The sequence below is a fragment of the Camelus bactrianus genome, chromosome 8 (genome assembly GCF_048773025.1).
Source record: "Camelus bactrianus isolate YW-2024 breed Bactrian camel chromosome 8, ASM4877302v1, whole genome shotgun sequence".
NCBI classification, from domain to species: Eukaryota; Metazoa; Chordata; class Mammalia; order Artiodactyla; family Camelidae; genus Camelus; species Camelus bactrianus.
In genome coordinates, this window is record NC_133546.1 from 28,119,750 (window position 1) to 28,143,092 (window position 23,343).

At 35.4% G+C, this 23,343-nt stretch overlaps 1 protein-coding gene across 2 annotated transcripts in view; it reads right to left on the reverse strand.

The window, feature by feature from the left end:
- The window catches only part of ENPP1 (ectonucleotide pyrophosphatase/phosphodiesterase 1), a 74,166-nt gene that overhangs the window by 9,382 nt on the left and 41,441 nt on the right, over positions 1–23,343 (reverse strand). For both annotated transcript variants that reach the window (XM_074368357.1, XM_074368356.1), the window contains exons 7-24: positions 22,642–22,721; positions 21,627–21,746; positions 20,461–20,570; positions 19,031–19,096; positions 18,549–18,621; positions 16,372–16,480; positions 15,302–15,433; positions 13,433–13,464; positions 12,552–12,679; positions 11,245–11,314; positions 10,454–10,541; positions 8,617–8,786; positions 7,755–7,806; positions 6,289–6,443; positions 4,620–4,749; positions 3,499–3,579; positions 2,504–2,636; positions 1,195–1,357 (exon numbers count right to left, since the gene is read on the reverse strand). In XM_074368357.1, coding sequence (XP_074224458.1) covers positions 1,195–1,357; positions 2,504–2,636; positions 3,499–3,579; positions 4,620–4,749; positions 6,289–6,443; positions 7,755–7,806; positions 8,617–8,786; positions 10,454–10,541; positions 11,245–11,314; positions 12,552–12,679; positions 13,433–13,464; positions 15,302–15,433; positions 16,372–16,480; positions 18,549–18,621; positions 19,031–19,096; positions 20,461–20,570; positions 21,627–21,746; positions 22,642–22,721 — 1,892 coding nt within the window. The remainder of the gene's footprint in view (positions 1–1,194; positions 1,358–2,503; positions 2,637–3,498; positions 3,580–4,619; positions 4,750–6,288; positions 6,444–7,754; positions 7,807–8,616; positions 8,787–10,453; positions 10,542–11,244; positions 11,315–12,551; positions 12,680–13,432; positions 13,465–15,301; positions 15,434–16,371; positions 16,481–18,548; positions 18,622–19,030; positions 19,097–20,460; positions 20,571–21,626; positions 21,747–22,641; positions 22,722–23,343) is intronic.

The following is a 23,343-nucleotide window of genomic DNA, read 5'->3' on the forward strand; positions in this document are numbered from 1 at the left end:
GATATGTGTCCAACACAGTCCATAGTATTGACCAGTTAGCAGAGTTAGATGCTCAGCAGGCATCCAGATACAGTTAAAATCTTGCTATTCTGTTCTTAATTCTAAAGTTAAGGCAAAAATAACCCAATGAGAAATGTGTTCTACAAAGACTAGTCAATTAATTCCAAAAGTTTATCAGAGAAACAATTAAAGAGAGACATATCTTCATTAATTCTAATGACTGGTCCACAGAAAGAGTACCAGCTCAGGGACGGCAACTGGGGCACTGTATTCCACTCCTGGGCCCACAGCAGAGAGCCCTGTCTGCTCTGTTCACTACTGTTTCCCTAGGACCTGGAGTATCTGGTGACAAATTAAAGGAATGAATGGCTAGATCGAAGAAGGGATAAACAGATGAATGAAGGAATGAATTGATGAGGGATCAAAGCACTCTCTCCTGACAAACTCAGACTGGGTCTCAAGGTTCTTTTGACCACAGGACTCCAGATATCCACCACCTATCTTGAGGCTGCTAGGAAAAGCCAAATTGATTTGAAACTTAGGTCTAGGTTTACTTTGTGTAACTTCATGGATACAAAAAAAACAAAAAACCAACCAGGAAATCTGGCAAGTACTCTGAAAGAAAAACCTTTTGGCTCACTATAAGGAAAAATTTAAAACTTGCTAAAATGTTAATGCAGTCACGATGTTCAAAGACTATAAATTTTTAGTCTGAGCAAATAAAATAACACAAAACAATGATCTCCAAACACTGGAATGACAACAGAATAAGGAAAGATAATTAGGGACAAATGTATGATTTTTATAATAAAGTGACATAATATAGAAAATTAATTTGAAATGTTGTCTAACCACACCTTTAAGACTATAACGGTGCTGCCACTTTTGGATTATACATTCAGTTTTGAAAAAAGAATAAATTCACACATCACATAAACCTAGAAATTTAGTGGCTTAGCCAAACAAAGTCACTACATTTTTACATTTTGATCTGATAGTTAGTGTCTTTAACAGACAAGAGTGATGTTCTCCGAAGATAAGTCATCTTAGAGGATCAAATTTAAAACCATCCCATAATGCCACAGAACACGTCTAGTCAGGCTATGTTTTCTCCCGCAGTAACGCCAGATGTAAGATGCATGCAAATATATTTATATATTCAGTGTTTAAGGTAAATTAACAAAGGCTACTTACCGCACAACTCTCACTGTTATCAGTCCTGTGAGGCAAAATGAAAGCCAAGGTATCTAGATTTTCACACTGTGAGGGAGTCTGGGATGTATTTTTACAACTTGTTAGCACAATGAAGAAGTGAGTTGGAATCAGAATTTCCTGATTACGGATGTTTCTGCTGTTTCTGTAAAATATGGCAATATGTTAAGAAAAAAGTAACTATCTTCCTTGTACTGAATATTTCACTCCAACGTATTTTTAATACAATATATCCCAAAATAAAATTCAGTCAAATAATTAAACATATTGTCAGAAGTTAGTCATCATAATACACTGCAACATTTTCTGCCAGGTGGAGAAAGAGTTAAGAATTAGAAGACAGTGAGATAAACACAATCCAAATAATTTTATTCTCTATAGAAATTTATTAAACTCTAGATTTTTTTTTGTAATTCTACCTTAACAAATTGGAATTGAGACACTAAAGAAAAAATACCAATTTTTAATTGTACAGCTAAGGTTCTAAAATGACAGCCTTTTAAACTCTATGTAGTTATAAGCAAAGTGGATAGAGATACAGTAAAAAAAAAAAAGTTGTAATTTCACAAACTGATATGGTCACAAGAGTTTGTGTAAACAGTCATCCCTAAGTCAATCTGAGACAGTAGTTCTCAGAAGGCTGAATCTCAGCAATTGTTTCAGTCTCCTTTTCTTACAGTTTTAACATAGCAAAATTGGTTCCAAAATCTTGAAATTATTGTTTTCACAAAGATCAACCAGTCTCTAAAATGTTCTTCCCCTCTCCTTTATAAAAACAGCCCCACTAATGGTTTCGCAAGAAGGTCACTCTGTTACTCCCCTCCCGGTAAAAGTTATGACGTTCGGCCAAGGTGACACTGGGGGCAGCGCAGCTGTATAACCCTGCTGCTGCTTTGACACAGGACGCCTCTAGCCACCCTACAGCGTTCTTCGTCTGCTAGCTGGCAGTATGCTCATTAAGACAGTACATTAACAATTAGCCATGCAGAGAGATTTCTAAACACTGATGTTATCTTAACATATGGCAGAGTTCAGTATTTAATCTGAGCTCAAGAATTACGCGTCTGAGCTGAGTCAGGGAGAAACACTACTTCTTTCACCTAAACAGTATTTTATTGAACACGGAGGAAAACATCAAAATTAATCTGATATTTCAAGAGGATTCCAGCGTAATCAGAAATGTCATGTACATAAATATGAATAGCATCAGACACAAAAGGTTCTGCTGACTCAGTTGGATGGTAATCTCACTTGACAGCTGTTTTTAAGAGTAAATGAAATATGGTCTTACTGCTTCAGAGTCTCTAAGGAATCATAACGTCCATCATAATCAGAGTCAAACACAGGACCGCTGACAACATTGATGCCATTTCTTTCTTCAGCATACTTTTGCAGTAGGGTGTCATGAAAGTAGTGCCATATAACTGAAACAAGGAGGATGGGGTAGTTTCAAAGGAGAACAGGGTAGCATGCTGTCACGTGCAATAAAATCAACACCATGATTCAAAATTAGCATTTTTAATAATCAGGGATAAAGTCAAGTTTGGCTTTGGTCTTGGTGTGAGGACAAAAATCCATTGTTCAATTGTTCCATTGTTTGCTCTCTGGAAAGACTAACAGGCAAATGCTGGATTCAATTCTGCCTCAAGCATCCCCGCACATGGGCATCACCATATACTTGTGATCATACATCATCATTAAGCATAAAAAAATCATGAACACAAACAAGGCAGGTTATTCAGATTTCATGTTGATATCTGAATATTCTTTCTGGAATATTCAAAAGTATTCTAGACATAAATCAGAGTAAAAAATTCCTTGTATGCTCTATATTTTAAAATTCTATATGACACTTAAAGTATAAATGCATATTTATTCTTGTAAGAGCCAAATGTGGTAATAATTCATAATGACTGTAAAATCTTTTCATTTTAAAATCAAAAACAATTACCAAGAACTTCCAAATAGTTAAATAGGGAAACAGACTGAAATTAATATGTCAGTAGACTGTATTAGCTAGATAACTCAGGAAATATATTACATACTTTTTCCACCAAAAATGTTTCTGAAAATTTAAATACAAAGCATAATAATATAGGAATACATCATAATTCTAATACTTGTAGAATTTAATGTGTACTGTTATTCTCAAAGTTAAATGAATCTGTAAGAATGTACTTAATACTTAGACATTTAATTATGGTATCAGTCTTATTACATATAAATCATACCTATAATTTATAGAAATTCCTTGAAATTATGAAATATAAGATTAAAATGTTTTACCTTGAAAGCTCTGGTACATGGGCACTATATTAGTAGTAAGCAACGCTTCAGAATATACTTGACTTGAACCTTTATTTAATTCTACAAAGAAAATAAAAAGGACAACTATTTCATTCTTCACAAATAGCACTAGAAATTATGCTTTCTCATGGGGGTGGGGAGCATTTAAAAAAATTATTTGAATATTATCTTAAACTCATAAAACTTTCCCAGGTACTGGGGTCAAAGGAAAATGCAATGTGTTTGGTCAAGTCCCTTAAAAAAAAAAAATTGGATCTTTTCTTCTTCAAGATGAATTTACCAAAGAAGCAAAGACTTTAATATGAAGGGCCCCAAATTAAACATATTCAAATTTCATCTCATTTGCCTTATTTCAGCTAACATGTATTGTGTTGACAATCTTCGTTCTTTAAACTCTTTCACAGTGAAAAGGAAAAAGAGAGTCTCTGGCTTCAGAACAACACCTACTAAGCAGAGAAAACATCGCAGGATGCCTGCCTTAAACGCTGTAAAGGCTTCTTTGTACGGACGTTTGGCTTGGACCTGTCTATCTTTATGATGCATTAGCCGAGTTCTGACTTCAGAAGCTTGCTCTGGGGAATGGACTGGATACTGAGAGTATCTGAGCACCTGAAGCCATCAGTTTTAAAGCTGGCTTCACAATGTCTTCTCATTAACATACAAATCTGCCACTTGTGAAAACAGAACGCTCCAAAAAAAGCCATTCCCTAGGGGCCCTGTAAGCACACTCAGGCTCTCCCTAATCCTCTGACAAAATCACATTCTTCTTTTTAAACAACAAAGTGGTATCTCCTTCCCAAAAACCCCGATGCATCTTTCTGACCTGACGGAGTTTTCTCAAATTCTGTGTAAAAGAAACATAGGAAAGTGAAGAATGTTCTCTCTACAGTGCCTGCGCTAAGTAAATCATCCTCCAGACAAAAGTAAAAAGTTCTCCCAAACTCAAGTTTTAGACACTTAAAAATTTTCCCTAGTAGTCTATTTCCCACACACGGTCTTCACCAATAAATCAACAAGATGTAGAGTGCCCCACAGGAAAGAAAAGGAAACCGAAGAAAGAAAGATTAGGGAAGGGGAAGGTCAGGGAGGAAGAGACTTACGTGGTGGGGAGAGGAACCCATAACTCAGTTTAGCGTTATTTTTATAAAATGAACATTTATGGACAGGACTAACAGGAATTCGGAGATCCTGGTAAAGACAGTTGGAAAAGTCTTCTGCAGAGAAGCTGTCCTGAAGAATAAAATGAACAGAACGATCAGGGATCAGGCACACAGAAGAAAAGGAGAGAGCTTTACAAATAGTTAAAGGTGAATCACATCGTAAAATCTTGGAGTTCTGTTCATGCCCCTCACCGTTTTCCACTTTTCTATTAGCGTATCCAACTAACCAACATGAAAAAACTCTTTATAATATTAAGGATATTAATCACTTATCATATTATCTGCAAATACTCTCCTACTATGTTGTGCTAATTTTGTTTATTATGTTTTGATTCTACTCAGTTTCAAACTTTTATGCAGTGAACATAGCTGATTTTTAGAGCTCAGGCTCTTTCATACTCAACAGAGCCAAAGGATGGGGGTGTGGAGAAAAGCCACTGAACTGCAATTTGATACAAAAACCTCAGGAGGAGTGATGACTGAATTTTTGCAGCTTTCATTATAAAAGAAAACTGAAAATTCAAACAGAGTCCAAGAACAACATAGGTAGGGTGTTGAACAATAATAAATAGGATGGGGACATACAAAACTGCTATATATTGCAAAGTCAAGTAAAAAGTGTTCCAAGGGTTTAAAGATGGTCTTCAAAAATATAAAATCAAGTTTAAGGTAGAAATTTTACGTAAATATGTGAATGTGTATGTGTACTATTTATATATGTGTATATGTGTGTGTGTGTATTTAAACACAAAAATTACATATATATGCAAATTTCCCTATCTTTTTACTTCACAATCTCAATGAGAATTAACAATAGCTCCATTTTAAAATCCAACTGCTGCACTCAACTAAACTCTCTCAAATGCCTTTTCCATCCCTTAAGGGCATCCCATAGCTTGCCAGACACTTTCAGTTTATGAAAATCTGGTCCGTCTAGTTTAAAACTTCTTTTCCAGGTAAGATCTAAATCTCATCTCCTCTCTCCATTCTCTTCCTCAAGGCCTCATTCCTTCATCATTTCTCTTTCTACCACCACACCCAGAGGGCGTGGGGGATGGAGAATGTGGTCTGATTCTAGGATATTTTCCCCAACTCCTTTCAAGGCCAAACCCCTCTGGTGTGGGTGGTGGACAGGATGCCTGGCCTCTCCCTGGTTTGGTCGGGGGAGGGAGGGTCTTCCTTCTGTAGACGGTACATCAGTGAGGTTACTGAGCTGTAACAGCCCTCTCCATCATTGGGACCCCCGAAGATATGAGTAGCTGAGAGAAATTCTTGTACTTACACAGCTGTGTATTTAGAGAGAAATAATTGTGACTGATTGCAAATCTGATTTCATGAAATGCGAAACTAGAACCATCAACTATTAATATTGAAAAAAAAAAAGCAAGGGAGAACTCTTCACTGCACTCTCTCATCTCACAGACAGAGTTTGCTCTGAGTCACAGAGCTAGCTAGCGGCAGAGCTAGAACCCAAACTGATTTTTCTGACTCCCAGTTAAGTGATATGATTAGAGAGCCAAGAATGACAGTGAGAAACGATGCTTTCAATGTTTTGCTTAGTGATAATATAACATAACCACATGTAGCTAAAGAGCTGGCAAATACTTGCATTTCTGTTGACAGTGTAGGATGTCCAAAGGGGCATCAGGATGTCATGGCTGTAACCACTCACAAACTGGTGCTGGTAAAGCAGACAGACAGTGCTGTTCTTCTGAAGAATTCTGGGTCTTCCATAGGGTAAAGTGCCACGCTTAACGATCTTCTCTTGGGTCGCAGGGGGAAGACGAAACCACCATTCAAACATACTTAGTGTGTATTACGGGATAACGTACAAAGATACACTCATCTAATTCTTTCCTCTACTTAACTCTATTGAAAAATTATTTGGAATTGCAAAAACAAAACAAAACAAAATAAAACAAAACCCCAAAAGCCTAATTATAGAAAGCAAAACTATAAGCAATTCTTCAAAAACCAAAGGGATTCATTGCAGTTTTTGCTTATGAAGTGCCTGAAAGATCAAAGTAATATCACAAGGAATTGCTAGAAATTTCAGCAATTAGGACTAAAATTATATTCCTAAAATTCTTTAACATTATTTTAATTACTTATTCTCCAGGACATAGTGAAAGAAGAAAATTTTCTGGATGATGTGTGTACTTGGAAAGCAGAAGTTCAGAACTGAGATTATGAGACTAAACTGAATAAAACAACAATATTATCTATGCCATTTATTGCCCCTTTTCCAAGAGTCAGATGCTCTACAGAGTTCTTTGTACACACTGTCAACTTAATTCTTATAAAGCCCTATGAATTAAGGTTATATACCCATTTTACAGATGAGAAAACAGAAACTTACATGGATTTTCTGTGGACATACAGTTCCTAAGCTCATATCCAAACCCAGATCTACTCAATTCCAGAAGTGTCATCCTCCACTATAAAACTTTGCCACCTTGAGGCTATCAAAGATTCTCTAATCTGAACATTTATGGAGATTTTTATAAAGAGAAGTTCAAGTCAGGATTGTGCAGAATTCACTCTTCTATTTCAGCAAGAAAAAAACTGTTAACCAAGTAAATTTAAGGATCAGAGACAGCATCAAAGTGATGCTAAATATCTAAATTTCATCAGTTGTCTGCATAATCTTGATTTCCATTCAGAACTTACGAAGAAACAACTTCAGATAAATAAATCAGTTTACACTCTTATAATTCACTAAGAACCAGGTGAGACAAAAGGTTAATGGGTATTTTAAATGGAAATCTGAGGATCTATTATAATATAAACCTATAAACATGTTCAAAATCTCAAAACACCTCCACTAAGTTCCTAAAGAATGATTCAGCTTCCACTAATTTTATTACATGCTGCTTGCCACTGTAAATATCCCTTCTTCCCTTATGACTAACAGTTTAGACTGTCAAGCAAAGAAATCTCTGTTTCATTAAGTGGTCCTCCACTACCTCACTTTATCAGTTATCCTCAAACAATAACCCCAAACCAATTCTTTGCTTCACATTATTGAGAAAAAGCCTGCTTTCACATCCCAAGCTTGAAGAAAACCTGCCTTACCTTCTGCCATGCTCAGATTCAATTGTGTCTGAAAATCCACAATTGGCAAAATCTAAAAAGTTAATAATATTATTTTTAAGGATCAAGAAATGTGCTTTAATTTTGTAATAAACAACTTTTACAGCTTAATTATTCCATCATAGAACAAAGATAAAATTAAAACCACCTTGTAATTTTTTTTGTCGAAGAGAAGAACAGGAATAACAGTTGCAAAAAGACAAAATTTTTAGCATAGCAGAACACAAGTTATCAAAAAATAAGAATATAATTGCTGCTTTATAATTCTTATCTCTACTTTTAGTCTTTTTACAAGCCTAAAACAAAATGGAAAGCATGAAATGAACTATTCAAATTTCTATTTTTATGGACACTATCAATTTTGTTCCTAACTTGTCATAATTTTTCTCTTCTTACAACAACTCTATATTAAGACAGGAATGAAAAAGGAAAAGTGCCATGAATCTGTTTCGTACCTAAAAATGATAATTTTCCATCTAAATTTAAAATAGATTGGGATGCATTTTAAAGAAGGAATATTGTGACTGGCTAATAAAAGACCTCACTGCTAGGATAACAGGACAGATTCTGGAATTCAGTATGTGCCATGACTCAGATAGACTTCTCCCAGCCTGCAGCCAAATCAAGTCTCAACACAAGGGGATAAAAACAGAGGCGAAAATGCAAAAACTAGGAGGGAAAAAAAACAATAAAAAGGTCTGCATGTGTCATTAGAATTAAAAATAAATACGTTTATTCCCACTCATAAATTTCAATTTGATCATTACGTATTTCTATAGCATATGCTACGCAGAGGGTGCTATAAAATCATACACTCTGGGCTAAACTTCTTGGGAATACTAACCGAGGGGGCACACGAGCAGTCAAGGTTCTCTCTGGGGGTTCTTGTGAAGGGGCACTGGACCAGGGAGCGGACTTCTTTGGGATGTCTTGGTGTGTAAACGGGATTCTTTAGAAGGTGGTTAAGACTTCCATGAGTTCCATTATTAGGAGCTGGTGTCAAATTCAGTAAATCTGCATGATTCCAAGAATGGTAAATAAAGATTTACTTAGAAATTTCAAAACCAAATAAATAGTAGACTTGCAGTATGAATTTTATTTTTTAAAACCAAATCTCTATGAGAGTCCTTAACTCTTCACCTAAAATAAAACTATAAAACACTCTTGGGTTTTAGAGTATTTATGTCTTGCTACTTTTAATGGAAATACTGATATGTATGCTCTACTTCTTTATAAAAACTTCTAAACTTTAATGTATATAATAACTATAGTTACCACCTGTTGAATGCTTATTACATGCCAATTATTGTGCTAATACAGTGTTCCTACTTAATCCTCAAAACAATTTACTAAGTTACTGTCAAGATTTGGTAGATGAGCACAGGCATAGCTCATTTCATTGTACTTCGTTTTATTGCACTTCAGAGATACTACATTTTCTTTTTACAAATTGAAGGTTTGTGGCAACCCAGCATTGTCAGATAATGGTTAACATGTTTCAGCAATATAGTATTTTTTAATTAAGGTATGTACATTTTTTTTTTAGACATAATGCTATTGTACACTTAACAGACTACAGTATAGTGTAAACATAACTTTTATGTACTGGGAAACCAAAAATTTCATGTGACTTGCTTTATTACAGTATTTGCTTTATTGCAGTGGTCTGGAATGAAACCCACAATTTCTCCAAGGTCTGCCTGTAATCAAGGTGCTTAGCTCAAGGTCTCAAGCTACTAATGTAGTAGACCTAGGATTCAAATCAGCTTTGTCCAAGTCTAAGATTCATGCTCTTAATAATAATGACAGCAAACACTTACATAGTAAAGCATTTATTATATGCCAGGCACTGTTTAAGTGCTTTAGGATATATTAACTCATTAAGTATACAGGCTCCCACTAAAATAATTATACTTAGGATATATTTAGAGTTGTTTTTCTTTAACATTTTTTTATTGAGTTATAGTCATTTTACAATCTTGTGTCAAATTCCAGTGTAGAGCACAATTTTTCAATTATACATGAACATACATATATTCATTGTCACATTTTTTTTCGCTGTGAGCTATCACAAGATCTTGTATATATTTCCCTGTGCTATGCAGTATAATCTTGTTTATCTATTCTGCATATGCCTGTCAATATCTACAAATTTATTTGCAAATACCCAGTATTGTTATCAGAAAAACGAAGTAATATTTAAAACGCAATACCCAATCAAGTACTAAGAAGGTACAAAGTAAATTAACAATATATCTAATGTGTGTGCCTCTATTTCTACAACCTTGACACTGCTATCCACCCAACTATTATTGCTACTGGAGGTTCCGCCTGTTTTGTCTACATTTCACAGCCCCCAGACTCTTTTCTCTGGCTTCCACCCTGATCAGGTTCAACTGCCATCTACCCAGTGCCTGGCAAAATACTAGGAACTTGGAGTGTACAGATCTCCCCACTCTGAGGGTTGTACTGACCGAGGGGAAGGAAGACTTACGTAATCAGATGGTACATTCCGCACATTTTCTCAATGACTCTCGGTCAGGAAGAAGAAAGGCAGAAATGTGAGGGTCTGTCTTGCCTTACCATCATTTCCCCAGAGATGCCCACCATGCGACCTACTTTTGATAATCCTATTCCAGTTCTGTTTTCGAAAGGGAGGAAAGCCGCCTGTTCACACTTACCACACATTAAGTTGTAGACTTCAATATTTTCAAAGGAGTCAACTTCAGTGCCGTGCTTGAATCCAGGTCCGTAGCCAATAAAGAGGGCCTAGGTTGGCCAGAAAAGTATCAGTATCTATTCATTTCAGTTAGGTATGTAGTTAGAGAAAAAAGGTATTTTATATCATCCCCTCAAACATATGTGAACTGGTTATGTTAAGATAACAGGAAAAACACTGTGCCCAATGGACTTCGTAGGACATTGTTTTAACCCTTGTTGTACATTTAGTCTAAGAACAACAACGATATTTTTCTTAACTTTACTGTAATTTCTGCCTTGACAGTGTGAAAAGAATGATGATGAAATCTTTTTTCAATCATGAAATGGGATATAAACCTCACTCTGCCTACCACACACAGTCCCCCATAGGGATCACCTTAGATAATTGCTGTGAGTCTATTTTGAAAATTTTAAAATGTTCATAAATGTAAGGCATTATCTTCACTTAAAATATAAGTATGATATCTTTTCACCTATTAAATTAGTGGCTTTCATTTACTATGGAACAATAATCTTAACGAAGCACAAATACATGCAAAATAATAATTAGAAATTTAATATGAGGTGTAAGCCACATATTCATGAAACATAAATTAAATTTTTAAGAAAATTCTATTAATGTCATGTCCAAAGTAAAACAGCTATATGAAAGTACACACTTCAGTAATTCTCATTCAAGACTTGTAATGACAGTCCATGTTTTTTCTTCAGATATAAACTATAATTTTAAAATTATAACAGGTTTACTCACTTGCATATTCAAAAATGCATTGTCAGAGCCATGAAATCCACCTCCACAGTATTTCCTTTCTGAAGGATTCCTAATTGCCACATAATATAAATTAATAAAGTCCATTCATAAAGCAAAATTAACAATCATGACAATATTTCCATTAATAAAGAATAAGTAACCATTATTTAATATTCTTTACTATTTTAAATATTCTTTTATATTCTTTGATAAAGGATAAGTAACTACTAAGCAAGCAATAAGAAAAAAAAAGTAAGTAAAGCCACTGGTTTTGAAAAGAATTAAGGGGCCAGCCACCTTTATCTTTCATTTTGTAGACAAATAACTTATAAGCAATATGATACAAAGCAGAAAACCACCAGCATGGTTTTGAACACTGATCATACTATTTAGTCAGCAATTACGTTGGCGATTTAATTATCTTCTCGTGGTTTCAATTTTGTCATGCTAGGTTTGTAAAATTTAAAAGGTTCAGCCTAAAGAAATGCTTGGAGTGTAACAGATGTTTGCTAAGTATGAGTTCTCCATTGAGGGTAAGGACCTCCTCTTCTTTCAGTCTTCTAAACACTGAAAGCACAGCTCTCTAATAAAGGAGAGACAGGGCAATTCTGTTGACTGAGTTCCAGTTCACTGCTTAGGTTTTGCTTGACAGTGGTATTTATCATCCCTGGTTTCCTGGCAACCATCAAAAGAGTTAATGACCAAGTTTTGAGATATTAACAATATGAACCATCCAAGTAATTTGCTGAACACACCAATAAACTGAGGTGTATTGATGGATTAGTGTAATAAAAATGAAAAACAACTCTGTCTAATGAAGACAGTAATTGCTCATTATTATAAAGAGCTTTTGCCAATTATTTGCTAGACTCTGAAGGTATTATCAGGCATAACTGTAACATGCAGAAGAGATACTCTGGCAAGCAATTATACAAATCAGAGCATAAGAAGTAATCAATACGGAGGTGAGGGGACAGAACAGTGGTAATTAGCTGAGGGTGACCTCCCTCCTCAGGGGACTTCCAGCAATGCCTGCATTCACTTTTGGTTGTCACAAGTATAGAAAGGGTACTTTTTCACCTAGTGAGTAGAGACCAGGGATGCTTTCAAATATAGCACAACACACAGGCCAGTTCCCCACAACAAAGAATTACCTGATCCAAAAAGTCAGCAGGCCAAGGTTGAGAGACCCTGGGATAAAAAGGATATTTGTCGCTTTCATATAACATCATTGGAAAGGGCCCAAAGGTGACCTTGAATTATTAACAGATCAAGCTGAGTTCAGAAGGGAGGCTGTCAGAACTTACAGTGCAAGTTGCCACTGAGGGTCCAAGTAGAATATCAAGGGCTCAATCCTGTCACTTTTCGCAAAGTGTAAACGCTTGGGTAAGAAATGTTTCAGGTAAGGTTTGAAATGCTGGTTTGGTTCCTGGCACTGAAATTGGAGAAGGCAAAGGAAAACCATTATTTCCATATTTTTGGAATGGTAAACGTCTCTTGAAATTGCTCTCTAGCTCCATATGAATTTCTTCTCACAAGCATTTAACCAGTAGGCCCAAAAGTCACAGATGCAAAAATAAGAGCTCTTACTACTAATATAATGAACAAGCTGAATGTTCCCAGCTATTAAATACTGCTATTTTTATAGGAAATCATAATTCCTGCATAAAAGTCCCGGGTGCTCAGACTGAGTCACCAGTCACCAGTTTACATTTCAGCTACAACTGATGATCCTATTTTTAGTATTATAACAATCATTAAGAATTTTCTATCAACTGGAAAAAAAAACAAAACAACGTAGTATAGATAGAACTCAGTACGAGGACAAAAAGTTATTTAAAAAAATAGGCATTAAAAAGACTGGTAGGAACTGTAACATAATGCTAACAGTATTTATGTTAGTGCAGCTTTAAGGTTTCTCCCTCCTATTGTTTTCAATTATTGCTTGTACTATCACGCACATTTAACAATGTCAATAAATAAATTCTTAAAATTTTTAAAGCCTACATTATTGGAACATGTCCTTAAAGATCTTTAAAGACTGCAGAGCATTTAAATGTTGGCCCAGATACTTGAAAATTAGATTAGATTAGAATCCTATAATCCTGAAGCAAATACTAAGCCTTTTTTCCAAATATATATTATACAAAACTAATAATAACTAGATAATAGGAAAAAAGATACTCACAGAAAGATTTCTGACAATGCCTTCATAATTAACTAAAGGGGGCAAAGATAAGAATTAATAGTGGATGGTATGCTACAATTAGAAAGAAAAATAATACAAAAGTAGAGAATGTCAGGCTCAAACCCTATATTTAAATACTAAAGCAAGTTTTAAGCAGATCATTTAAATTATTATACACTGACCACTGACAAGAATCAGATGGATCTTTAGGAACCATCCCACCCTCTCTACCACTGTGTCTATGAAACGATGTCATATTGAAAAGGCAAGTAACAGAACATCCATCTATCCGTCCATCTGTCATCCATATGTCTGCCCATTCATCCATCTGACAGTTTATCCAACTGCCTGTCCATCTGCCTATCCATCCGTCTGTCTACCTGTCCATGCATCCAAATACCCATCCATTCCTCTATCTAGATCCTGTATAATTTCACTTTTGTTCCACACATGCATAGCAAATATCTGGGAAGACACATCTCAAATCTAACAGGGTTCATCTCGAGAGAGAGAAACTGAGCTGTGAATTAGGGATATTTAGGGTGGATAGCTGTTACTTTTTACTTTATATATTTTAACATTCAAGGATAATTCCCAAATTTCCAGATAAGAGGGACACAGGGGAATCTGGAAGTGAGGGCAGGTAGAACAGTTCTGAAACTGAAGTCCACAGCACACCTGCTTAGTGCACTTTGCGCTACCAGTCGGTATCTGTCGAGCTCTCCGAGATTATTTCAGCTGCACTTCACACAGGGTGAGACAGTTATCCAGATAAAAGATGTACTGTATGTATCTTTTATGCATGAATGTTGATAAAGAGATATGCAGTTTTTGCTTTAATTTGGGAAATTTAGGGGCCTAATGGAGATGAGGATGTGGCTTACACTTGGACATCCGTGGAGTGTGCCACTGCCTCTGTAGTTTTATGACAGGTTTTGTAACAATCACGTATTACTCTAATAAATGTTTAAAAATACTGATTAAAACTCGTCACTGTACAAGTTAGAGTCCGTGCTCTGGGGTTCTATGCTAGTGTATTTGCATAACCATTTTCCTGTAGGGAAATCTATTTCTCCTCATACATATTCAACAAGATCTATGAACACGCATAGCAGGGCAGTACTCAAAACTAATCCAGTGCTAACTGTCAGAAAAGCTCTTTTCTCTTTTCACCTCAAAGTTAACTGTAGTGAAAAAATAAACAAAACTGCCTTTAGCATTCGAGAGTAACCAAGGATGGTAATCAAAAAGAGGCGTGTAACAGAGTTGGTGCAATCAGTTCTGAAACAGCCTTGACTTTCAAAAGGATGAATATTTAAAATTTCTTGGCAGTTTGGGCACGGCATGTAGTCAAGGGAGAATGTGAAATTTCTTCTTCTCTGTCCACAAAACACATTCTCGTTGTTTTTTGGAATAGCTTAAGGAAGTCATTTCTGAGAACAGAAATCAGTTGCTTATAGAATTAATCATCTCTGCCAGCATTCCTCCTCATAATAGAATATTACTCTATAACATCTGTAAGTTGCTTTAATGAAATGTTATTAAAGTTGAATAAATGCAGCTGAACTTTTAAGTTTTTTTCTAGTACAAGTAATATTGAACCCAATATAAGCAAAACCCACATTATAACATAAAATAGTATTAAGCTCATCAAATAATATTCTTAGCCATGAATAACAAATAGATAAGTGGTTAGACTTGTGCCTTCACCTCCAGTCCCATAAAATCCCTTTGGGTACACAGGATCAGCCCTGGAGATTTAATCATGAAAAGAAAATTAACTATCACCTTTAATTTAGAGAAAGAATGATTCAAAGGAATGTATTGTGAATATAATCATATTCAAAATTAGCACAGAGATATACTTACATGAGTAATATTTATCTGGAACATCGGAGGGTCTCAGTCGAGCTGCAGGTCCATATACAACTTTAACATTTTTAATATCCCCCAAATATTTATTCAGATATACATATTTCTTACAACTGCCTTGTTCCATGCCTAGGAGAAAAAAATCCCAAAACATGTTGCAATTTTAATAAAAAAAAAAAATTTAACATTCAATAAGCATGTGGTCAGCACTCATGATAGTTGAACATCTAATAGAAGACACAGAATTTTACCTACATCTACCACTTCACTTAAAAAAAGTCTTTCCCCTTTCCTTCATCCAAAATTCAGTTTAGTATTTCTTCTTATTTCTGTATCACAATATCTTTATGTGAATGAGGAGGAATATCACAGTTTTAGATTGAACATGAAAGCTCAGTTATCTTCTCAGAATCAACTAGCATATTAATTGGGAGCATAAAACTCTCAGTCTCGTTCCTGAACTGGAGCTTCCTTAGGATATAGCTTCTTACGACTGTTTCCGGAAACCGTTTTCAGTATTTCTGAAGCAAACAATAATAACAAGAAAAAACAAACAAAAAGAACCTGTTTCTTATTTTCTTGTGTACACATTGCTTCTATAGCCCCAAGGCTGTACACCAACGTATGTTCTACAGGTCATAGTAAGAGTTAAAATATTGCCAAAATTAATATATGCTGCCTTTAAAAGTCAGGTTTACCATGCTAAAGGAAATAGAAGTATGTAATAATCTGTTCAAAATTATGTTTAAAAATTTTAGACTAGACTTACCAAAATTCAATATTGAAAAAAAAGTTGTAAGTATCCCCCACGTAAGGAATAAAGCATGTAACCTCCCCCAAATCAGGAGATGAGTGCATTGTGGTTGACAGGTTCTTAGGTTTCTGTGAATTCTACATTTCACTTGTAGTTTATATTTCATATAGTATTTTCCTGAAGACTATCCACAAGAAACCATATTTAAAAAAAAAGAATTAACTGTAAAATCCAGAGGAAATAATAAAACAATAATCGATCAAGTAAACTTTAGGGGGCACCATTAAGGATAACTGATGCCAATTTAGATTACCATGATCTGAAATAAGGATGAGGTTCAGGCATCGATGCAAGTTCAGCTCCTTCAGACCATCCATCAGCATGCCAACCATGTCGTCAACTCTCTGCAGAGCTCTGATGACCTAAGAAAGGGAAACCATCTCATGTCATGGAGTTAAAAGTATTCATGAACTGCTTTTTATAGGACACAGAATGGCACATAGTTTTTGGCTAATTGCCTTTGGCATTTCTCTCTTCATTTTTCTTGGCAAAACCACCTGAGGGAAATTCTTGTGCAGCTTCGCCTGTGTTTTCTGTACTGTATCACATCAGTCTAATCTTTATTTATAGTCCGGGTATTTCCCTGTACTATGAAACAAGCTGTTTAGACATGTTCTTTCATTCACTCAAAAAGATATTTGAGCAACATAGATTGGAATCCTTAAGTGTTAAGATAAAGTGAGTTTTAATGAGCCAATAATATTAGAGTTTAACAGAGTTTATAAATTGACGAGTATGACTTGAAAAGCAATGGGCTCAACCTTGAATGAAGACAAATCAGAAAAGCCAGGTACTCTGGAAAATGTTTAGTGAATTAGAAAAAGTAGCACTGGTTTTAAAACTTATAGGATCTGATAATCAATTATAAAAAGATTAATTGCAAAGACTTACTTGTAGCCAAACTGACCTAGACATGGGTCTCAAGTGTCAGTGACGCTAGTGAAAGAATAAAAATTATACTAGCATCTGGCCAATTGTTCAAACCAAGAAAAGAGCTACAAAAAATTTTTCCCTTTGTCTATGACATGGCCACATTGTTAGCCACACATCTCCCACCTCCAAGAAGGAGCATTTCTGCTTAGTTGAAGGACATAATAAAAGCAAGGGCACATGGGGTTGTTAACTACATTAAAGCCACTGCAGATAGATTTTGATGGAAAGAGAACAAGGGTTAACACAGATTAAATGACGGTCAACTTCCCTTTCTCTTCATTCTCCTTTATCCAATGAAATGGCACCAAAGAGAAACCTACTCTTTAAGAGGGGAAAATCATGGGTAGACCTAAGGTAAGGAAAATAGGGGAAGATTGTTTAAGCAGCTGTTTTACATTCAGGAGAGAAAAATGAAGATGGTTTTTCTCTCCTCCTTATTTAGAGTAAGTAGCACCCTCAAAAACAGGGCTCACAACAGACATGTCAGGCCAGGCTTTAGTCTGAACTCTGTACTGGAGAGTCATTGAGCCTCACAGACTATCCAGCCTGGGCTATCTGGGCACAAGAACTGATGAAAATTTGGGGGTGGCTCCACTGAGGAAGAGTGTGTTTTCCTAGCCTTTCATCTCTTGGAACAGCATGGAGCAAAAGGGAACTTTCATCATGACCAGCAATATTCACAGATTCATACTTACTGTTTCCTTTTATATTTTAGGTCACAGAAAAAATATAAATCATCTCTAAGGCAGCTTAGAGGCACGAAGAAAGAAGCTCAACTCATTTTCTGTTTTAATGCCTTTTGTGCTCTAAGATATAAAAATGATACAGCCATACAAAACCTAAAAGTAGTATCTGATGCTTTAAAACACTCCCAATTACAAACATCGCCAGAAGCAGGCTAAGTTCTTGAAAGAATGTCAGGTCAAACAAGAGGTTACATTGAGTGTTAGTTCATGAACTGTTTCTGTATTTCTAGTTTCCTAGTAGCCACTCAATGGAACAACAATTATTTGAACTTCTCTAACTTTTGATAAGGACTCCCATCCTTTAATGTCCAAGCTCTGTTGTAAGCACGGTCTCAGACAACCAGAAATAGATCCTCCTGAGGAGAATTCATAAGAGGCTTCTTCTGCTATTTGACTTATTATCCTACATCACCATAGAAGATTGAAACCTTACTCATTTACAAATTTTCAAAGAGCACTTGGTTTTTATGCCAGTGTAGGGGGATATGGAGTGGACAAAGGCTTTGGAAATTGAAAACAGAATTTAATTTATCATTGATTCAATTTAGCACTATTGACAGCATAAACAAAAAAATGCTCCCAACTCTTTTTGATTAAAATGCATCCTTTGGTTCAGTAAAAATGTGCTTAATACTCACTCTTTCCAGAAATCGTGGATTCTTATAGAATGATCTAGAAACCTACTTCAAAGCAAGATTCAGTTAGATGCTACCAGGTTTAATGAAGTAATCACTGATAAAAATACACTTACTTCACTGCTGACGGGTCCATATGAATGACCTGAAGAATCTGGTTCTTCTAAATACAGAGTGTAAAAGTGTGGTCTAAATCAAACAGTATCAAAATGTAATATTTTACGAACACATTGTAAAACAGAATAGAAAGAATAATCAACAACTGATAGCCAACAGCAGTTATACAACACTGGGGTGACATTTCTAAACTGGCTGAAAGGGGGAGGGTATAGCTCAGCAGTAGAGTACGTGCTTAGCATATACAAGGTCCTGGGTTCAATCCTCCATTTACAAACATTTAAAATAAATAAATAAAACGGCTGAGAAATAATTTACATGTTTAGAATTCTTCAAAATGCGGTATAATGGCTCACTAACCAGTTCATCTGGATATAAAACATCATAGCCAATAGCACAGTTTTCTTGTCATCTATTTAAAATATTGTCAGTTTTATAAAACAAAGGAGTATCTTATAATGAAAATTAATCATCTACATACCTTTCATCTTGAGGAAGCTGCAGCCACTTGAGAACAGCCAAAATTCTTTCTTCAAATGGTACTGAACTAAATTTAAAGATAAACAAAGTGAAACAAGTCTGCGACAACTGTTTGGGTTTAAAATATAAATGTTGTTCTGTCTTACCAAAAATTGTATTCAGAGAAACTAAAACAATTCAAGGCATCAAACGTGTTTGAAGCAATAGAAGAGTTTCATTTGAAAACGTAAATTTTCCCAACAGAGAAACGAACGTTAAATATTACACGTATGAAAGTTGTAATCGGGATTAAAACTTTGCTTCCTATACCCTACTTAAGGACCTTACTCCTGTATCTGAGAATAGCAGTTGCTACCGCATGGATAACCCATGTGCCGATACACTCTTCAAAGGGGACCTCATGAAGAACTCACTCATTGATGACTCAGTAAAACTGGGAAGTGGACATCTGATGGGCAGACAGCTCCCCAGGCAACATTTCCTGGGCAGAATCAATAATGCCTTCCTCTGGGTGTAGGATTTTGCCTACACAGCTCCATCAGAGGGCTTGCCCAACGCCCCGTACACTTAGTTGTGTTCTCTACCAACTCTGAGGCGTCAGAGACCATACATCACTACTCTTTAAGCCCCCAGCCCTCAGACAGTGCCTGGCACACAGACTTTCAATCACCATCCATGGAATGAATTTAACAGCAAATAACAAGGTGCTCATGTGAACCATAAAGAGTGAACAATAGCCTAAGGTCACCAAAGAGAATCATTATGTATTTCCTGTTTGGAATTTATGAACTTTTCCTTTCGTCCCTCAAATACGTTGTTGCAATCATTTTACGACATACATTTCCTAAGTGTAAGATAAAATTATTTTGGTAGTCTCCCTAAAATTGTCCACAGGGAGTCTTCTAGAAAAAAAGTTTTGTTTTTTTTTTCCCTCAATGCCTCATGGATTTTGAATATCACAGGGAGGTTACTCTAATCAGCTTCTCACATTAGATGGAATGTTTATAAAGGTAATTTGGAAATGCAAATCCAGAGATGTCATTAAGATCTTCTTTTAAATGATATTTCCAGACATCAGAGTCATTCCTACCTGTGCCCCATTAATACTTTCATCTCTGTCTCCTAGTTCTCTTTCTTTCTAGAGTAAAAATGTTCACTGGGACTTCATTTCTTATTTCTGCCCAAAGATCCGAACGCAAACTCCAACACGTTACCACTACTTTCTAGAAAAACCTCCAAAAAAAACCACTTGTCTAGTTTTACTGCCTATTTACCATCCATCTAAAACTCTTTAAGATAGACTTCTTATTCTGACAAGTCTCATTTTTCAGACAACATATGACTCAAATGCTAGAACTCAGGCTGTAATTAAGAAAATGATAATAAGCTGTTCTATATTATAGGTCCTAGAAAAAGCACATCCATACACACCCATTATATATTTTATACATGTCTGGGAAAATTCCATTAATTTTCACATCTGATCCCGGCCAAAAAAACGTGCCTGTCTTCAGGCCTTGATATTTAGCTGTGAGCCAGATCTAGGGGAGACAGTAAAGCAGAGTTAGTACCTCATGCAAACATTCATCACTCAGGAAACTATTTGTTTATGCAACACCAAGGCATTCTTCTCAAGTACTAGAATGTTTTGGACGTTAATCAGCTCCAGCAGTTAGACTACAAAATAACCGTGTAATATGACTTTGAACAGCAGCAAAAAGAAATTAAATAATCAGAAATTAAGTTAAAAAGAAGGAACAGAAGTCAGCTGGTAACTCCGGCAACTTTTACAGCCATACTTCTACTTAATAGGTTCCCCTGAAAAGAAGAAAAATACATGAAAGAAAAAAAAAGAAGAAAAATTTATAAATACACACGTCTTTAACTTACTGACATTTCTGCTTCTGTAACTAACATTTATTAAGCACTTATTGCCAATTAAAATTCTAAATAGTAGTCCTATAAGCATCCTAGATTATTAATTTAAATAATCCTCACAATAACTTTATGAGGTAGTTAACAGTATTATCTACAGTATAGACATGAGAAAATTGAGGCACAGAAAGAATAATTTGTCCAAAGTTACACAGCTTTGAATGTTAAGAGCTAAAATTTGAATTTATAACTTGCAAATTAAACATCATGCTCTTTTGCTTCTAAGTGGAATAAGACTATTCAAATAGACCTTATAGAATTATCACAGCATTTTTTTTTAAATAAAAAGGAGAACACTTTTAAGTCACAAACAGAGAGAATCTTCTAAATTAGCAAATGCAAATGACGTCTAAGTTTACTCCTGCAGAGACAATTAGCTTGGTAGAGATCAAAATATTATTCACAGACTACTGCTCTTTGCTACTAGGGCAGAAAGGCAGAATCAAGCAGGGAAGAAAAATGGCTCAGCATAACCCAAAGCCAGCTCTGAAATAAACCACACAAAGATACAAGCTATTTATCTCCATTTGTAAAAGTGTGGCCACAAACATAGTAAATGAGATAGGTTATTAAAAACTCCAGGGAATCTGGTATTCTACTCTGGCTGAAACAGATGAGAATAACAAAAGAAATTATTTTAGTAGCTAAAACAAACAACTCACTGGTTCTCCTTTGTACCACTCAGGATTAAATTTCTCTGTACTTTTAAGTGCAAAGTAAGCGTTCATTTTGGGATCATAAATTTTGTTGTCAATTATGCCGTGGGATTCTGGATAAAGTCCCTAAAAAATATAAAATACAAGTTTTAGACGACTTACGAGTTTTTAATGTTAGTCACAGAAAACCATCAAAGAGAAACAGACAACTAAAACTACAAGGAACTTAACACAGCGTAAGGAGGGAAGAACAAAACAGTGGGTATTGCCAAACACAACCAACCACTCAAGATTTTATGTATGATTTGTGTTTTATTTATAGTATAGGAGAAAGTAAACTAGGAATGCTGTGGATGAAGCTCTTTATAAAGAAGCAGCCTCTCCAATTTTGAAAACAAGTACTGTGTTATCCTTTTCTATTGCTCAGTGAAGCATTTCTGAACAAACTCATCTTTGGCTAGGTCTGAGAATAGCTTATATCAATACAAGATAAAGTATTAATTCTCTGGCTTCAACTCTAAGACTTAATGAATTCTTTTTTTTTTTTTTCTTTCCAGATTCAAATTAAACATGGAAACTGAAACAAAAATAGGGCTGTCATCCTATCTGGAGTCAGGCAAAGTAGTTTGCTTAAACCCATATGTGAAAATGATTGGGAAGATGGTTGAGAACATGCAAGTGTAGACACAGTTTGGGGCTCAAATAAAGTAGGCTACAAAACTAGTAAGAAAAAAAAAACAAGACTCAAGAATTAGAGAACCCTAAAACTCAAAGGAAACCAAGAAATCAGTTTTGGGGGTCTTTAGTCACCTCTTTTCACAGATGGGAACCTGAAGCCCAGAAAGTAAAGTAACTTTCCCAAGGCCACAGCTGGTTAGTGGAAGAGGCAGGACCAGAACCTAGATTTTCTTGCTTAACTACACAATGAAAAAGAAGTTGTTTTTTTCTGATCTAAAATCTAATTGAAAAATGTTACATTTATACTTCTTTGAACATATAAAAGCTGAAATGCAGAGCTTACTGTGACAATGCTGTAGTGATTGGGGAAAGTCTTTGTCGGATATACTGGTCTCATGTTTTTAGTATACGTTCCACAGGTTTCTACAAGGGAAAAAAAATTAAAGATTGTTATTAAATACAACTGACAGTCTGTTTCCCTCATTTCGCTTTGGTACCACAGATATCTAAATAGTATTAAAAAATGAACGCAGAAGGGATATAAAAATTCAGGATGAATTACAAGCAACATTGTGGATGCAAATTCAATGTTAAGATAAGGGTTTTTCTCTTAGAAAAACATTAAACAAAATAATTAAGCCAATGAAATAATTATCCCAATGAAGTAATTATCCCAATGAAATAATTATCCCATATCTATCAATAACATTAAGTTCCAGATGGACTAGTAATAATAATGCCTGCTAAATCTTTGGCTGCTACAACTTTGTGGTGACATACCTAAATTACAAGAGGTAGTTATGAAAAACAAAAAACGAAAACTGCACTAGTACCTAAATCTGCAAAATTAAAACAAGAATGAAGCAGTAGCCGGGGTAACAGTATCCCACCTCAAAAATCCAAACCAGCTAACTCTGGACAAGTTCAATGTTGCTCTAAAGATAAAAGGCATCTTGTGGTTTCAAGGACAAGAAAGGACAGAAGCCAGACTTCCTGATTTAGCCCTACTGTCACATTCCTCTTCTGGTTCTAGCATTGAGGAGGG